Below are 4,735 nucleotides of genomic sequence, written 5' to 3'. Positions count from 1 at the left end.
TATATATATATATATACATAAATAATATTAAGATTGTCTGGAAATATATCTTTATTGTTTTCTTCTTTTCAATTGGAAAACAATTTTAATATCACAGTCCAGAGTTTTTCAAACTGTGATCCATGAGTAATGTTTAAAATTTCATGAAAATGTTTTTAAATGTGATTAATAGAATAAAAAAAAATGTTTTTCGTAAAATTAAATTTATATGAATTAAAACATAAGACAAATCAAAGTTTAGATCGAATTGTCATTCACAAATACAATATAACATTAAAAAAAATAGATGTTGTTGTTTTTTGTTAACTTCAATGTCAATACACAAATGAATAGTAAATCTGGTAACATATCTTATTATTAAGGCTTTCAATAAACAACGTGGTAGTCAAAACTTTCCTGTTTTCATGTGAAAATCAAAGAAATAATATTGCAATTGAAGGTTTTTCTTTAATCTAATCATATTGAATTCATATACAACAGCTGAAACTGATACAAGTTAAACATTAAATCTGGTTTGCATCATCAGGAACAACAACATAGGATAGAATCAAATGGAACAAATATAGTACAGTAATACGACAAATAAAGTGGGATATCAGGATGAAAATATAAAGGGAATTTTAGTCTTGAAATATAAATAGTATTCAGTGGGCTAAAAACAAAATCTTTTGATAAATAGTAAACGGAGAAGCATGGTATTCTGCAGTATGGAAACTTTCCAAAACACACGAGGGGCTGGGGCGAATGCTCATTCAACCCTAATGATTTATTTGTTGAATTTCGTGCAAAGTTACTCGAGGGTCATCTGAGCTAGCTATTCCCAATTTCGAAGTGATAAAATAGAGAGACAGCAGCTATTCAACATTACTCACCGGTCAACTCTTGAGTTTCTCTTTACCAACGAATAATGGGATTGACCATCACTTTATAAGTCTTATTGTTGAAAGGGCGAGAATTTTCGATTATAGTGTTCGATTTTGGAACCTCCAGGTTGCGAGCCTAACGCCATAATCACCATGTTATGGCAGGCCCAACCGAAAAAAAAAAGAAGATATTGCATGTTTGGATCCATCCTTGTAAAATATGTGAAAATTCATTACAGTTCATCTGGTATACGTATAAGATGTTTATTTTTGTTTGAGTAAAAAACAAAAGTTAATCTAAGTACTTTACAGCCACGCTTAACAGTAAATAATCTTGATTTGATGAGGATGATTAAATTTAGAGGCCTTTCTTTCAATATTTGGTGGTAGATTGTGGTGGTTGAGGTATAAAAGGAGAGCCATAATAACAAAAGTATCGATTTAAAATCAAAATCACACGTATTATAATAATCTAAATAAATATATATGAATAGTTTTGTCACTAATCTTCTTATATAACTGTTAATATCAATAAAGCAAGATACTGTAAATTGAATTTCTTCGTGAAAATTAGTACGATAAGAAAATAAATTTAGAAGTGACCAGTAGTGTATTTAAGATGGATAATTTTAAGAAACAGAGTAGGCACACGTCTAATGAACAAGTTGAGAAAATTTTGGGTTTGAAATTCATTGTATTTTTACTGGCTAAAACTTTAAGAACGGGCAAGAGGGTGTCTGTTGGTGTCAAACTCTACAGACTGGACTTATTAATTAACTTGGAGTAGAAAAGCGATTCCTGAAACATGGAACGGCGTCTTTCACGTAGCGGATTCAAGAAAGAGGAACACAAGGATATGTTGATAACAAAATGTCCAATCTGAATGATAAACGTTAGGAGAAGTGAGATTACCCATTTCAAGTCCATCATGTCGGCCATGATAAACTGAAAATTGTAATGAATCATAGAAAGGTAAAAAAAAAAGTTATGAAAAAACGGACTTAGAATCGTTATCAAGACACCCCACAACAGCATGAATGACTTCAGATCGGAGTTGCTCGTGAATGTATGAACACTAATCTTTATGTTCATTGGACGGCTACCAATTCTATCTCTCAGCAGCTTTTCATCAGAGAAACATATTACTAAATAAGGCTGAATCTATTTGTTCTGATTTTACAAGTTTTTAAAAAGAGATTCAATATATCAGATCTTGCTTTATCGATATTAATAGTTTACAAAGTACATGTGGGACAAAATTATTTACACATATTTAATTTCTCTTATATCTGATTCCAGTTTTAAATTCGATACGGTCTGGCATGGTTAGGTAGTTAGGGCGCTTGAATCGGATTCAAATCCCCATCCCACCAAACATGCTCGCCCTCTCAGCCGTGGGGGCGTTATAATATGCGGTCAGTCCCACTATTCGTTGGTAAAAGAGTAGCCCAAGCATTGGCGGTGGGTGGTGCTGACTAGCTGCCTTCCCTCTAGTCTTTCACTGCTACATTAGGGACGGCTAACGCAGATAGCTTTCATGTAGCTTTGCGCGAAATTCAAAAACAAACAAATTCGATTGTTTATTGTAGTCTTCCATTTGCAACTAAACTATCTCATTCTACCATTAAAGCTTGGAAAGAAACTGCTTCTAAATTTAAATTTTCCAACCAACTCAGTATTAGTATTAATTTCTGATTTACACCCATAACAAATAAACATCAGTGATAACTGAGCGTGGACAAATCTTGACACAAACTCTTTTTTCTTTTTTACTGATGAAGGAGTATCACGCCCCCCCCCCAAGTGTTTTGAAAATATACATAAGCATTTTTTCTCTATCCACTCTTTATAATAAGATTTTGTGTTTTGAGCTTCAAGAGCATTATCTAAAACTTAGAATACCATCTGCATTTCAGGGCTGAAATCCCCTTTAAACTTTTTCCCCATTTTCTGCTGCATTACTCTAAAATACAATTCTCTAGAAACCGTTAATATATATATATATATATACTGTAATTTGATTGTTCCTAAAGATTGTTTAGAAAACACAAACAAATGAAGAAATAAAAGCGAATGTTCTGAATCACCACTTTTGTAATAATATGCAGGAATTTTTGTCTTATTTGTTCATTAAACATGTAGCTTAACCTCTCTTTCATTTCTCTTGAAAAATAAAAAAAAAGAGATTTAAGACTGAAATAACAAAGTTATGTAATTTCTTTATTTTTTATTTTTTAGTTCCCAGAAACCTATTCTTAATAAATTTGGATTTTGGAAATCAACTAAGGTATGCGGCATGGAAGTAGTTGCAAGCAACACCTTTTATGCTGCCAAAGGAAAAGACGAAAAAGCTGCCACTTCAGAGATGACGTATTATATTAAAACTGCTAACGATGCTTTCGTGGATACGAATTTTGATGTGGGTTTTAAAGCTGGTCTTCATATTGATAAAGTTACAGTTTATGCATCAGAAACTGATGATCCATTTAACGGCGTTACTGGAAAGGCAGAAAAATTTTTAGAGAAGCTTACGAGTCTTGAGCAGAGTTATTGCTTAAGTTTGGCTTTCTTTAATGAAAACTTTCCTAATCATGTAATGGGCTTGGCTTACAAACCATCCCCTGGCGTAACTGGTGGAATATGTCAAAAGCCCGTCGAGATGAATGGAGCAACCACGTACCTCAATACTTTGATAGCGACGATTAAGCACGAAGATACACCTGTACCAAAACTGGGTGTAGCTGTAATTGTATCCCATGAACTAGGGCACAGTTTTGGTGGGCCACATGACAAAGAAGGAGTCGTTGATAAATGTTCTCCGGGGGACGATGACGACGGTAATTATATAATGTATCCTGCTGCCAATTCTGGAAAAAAACCTAACCATCTAAAATTCTCTTCTTGTAGCATAGAGAAAATGTCTGCTATGTTGAAGGAAAAAGGTAAGAGAGATGTTCTCTTTTTTTTCTCGTTATTTCTGATTCAGTACGTTCTTTTTTTTTAATGCCAAAGTGTTCATTATATATTGACGTGACCATAGTGGCAATATCGTTTGTTAGAGGGGTCAGTGTTTAAAACTGCTTTTTACATGTAAATAAATAAATAATAAAACATGGATATTCACTCTAGCAGTTCATGTGAATAATGATCTTAAAACAATTTTCATAAATTTTTAAATGATTACGAATAGATATATACATATATATTGTTGTAAGAGTAAAAATTGTACGTAATAGAAAAACTGTTCTTCATTCTAAAAGTGGGTGATAATTTCAATGCTTTATTTTTCAACAGGATCGTGTTTCAAAAATCATGTTAGCTCAATTGCAGTACCGGCATCTATCATTCTTTATCACTTTGTCATCGAGATCGTCATTATCGCACCTCTTATTATATGTTATACTTCTTTTAAGTCTTTAGTTTGACGCAACAAACCTCACGTATCACGTAGTTTTAGTCTAAGAAAAGAAACTTTAATCTAAATTTTTTCCCATTTGTAAAAGCACGCTTCAAAAGTCTGTCTTTATTTATGTATATAATTTTGATAATCATTCTAAAACGAAATTCAGTTGGTATACACCGAAAAGAGTAAAATTACATAGGTTTATTTTGTAGTGAAAGTTTGAATTTGAAATGAATATACTATGTATATGTTTTAAACTATTTGAAGGCTATTATGAAGAACCGTTAGACAAATGATTGAGAAACATTTCAGTTAAACATTGTTTATTTACTCTTTTTAAATATTAATAAAAATATGAGGAAGTTTTTGTTTATTATTATAGTATTATATTAATTTTAAAATATTGGTTTATCCATTAATATTTACTTGTTATGTTACGTATTACAATTTCGAATAGCCTAAAACTGAG

The 4,735-nt window shown here is 31.9% G+C and overlaps 1 protein-coding gene across 1 annotated transcript in view; it reads left to right on the top strand.

Annotated features, from left to right (window-relative positions):
- Nucleotides 1–4,562, top strand: part of LOC106458254 (disintegrin and metalloproteinase domain-containing protein 10-like) — a 9,373-nt gene extending 4,811 nt beyond the window's left edge. The window contains exons 2-3 of the mRNA XM_013917734.1: nt 3,102–3,805; nt 4,534–4,562. Of these exons, the coding sequence (XP_013773188.1) occupies nt 3,102–3,805; nt 4,534–4,562 (733 nt within the window). The remainder of the gene's footprint in view (nt 1–3,101; nt 3,806–4,533) is intronic.
- The last annotated feature ends 173 nt before the right edge of the window (nt 4,563–4,735 follow it).

Source organism: Limulus polyphemus, unplaced genomic scaffold, assembly GCF_000517525.1.
Source record: "Limulus polyphemus unplaced genomic scaffold, Limulus_polyphemus-2.1.2 Scaffold435, whole genome shotgun sequence".
In the NCBI taxonomy this organism is placed as follows: domain Eukaryota; kingdom Metazoa; phylum Arthropoda; class Merostomata; order Xiphosura; family Limulidae; genus Limulus; species Limulus polyphemus.
This window is presented reverse-complemented; position numbering and strand designations above follow the sequence as displayed.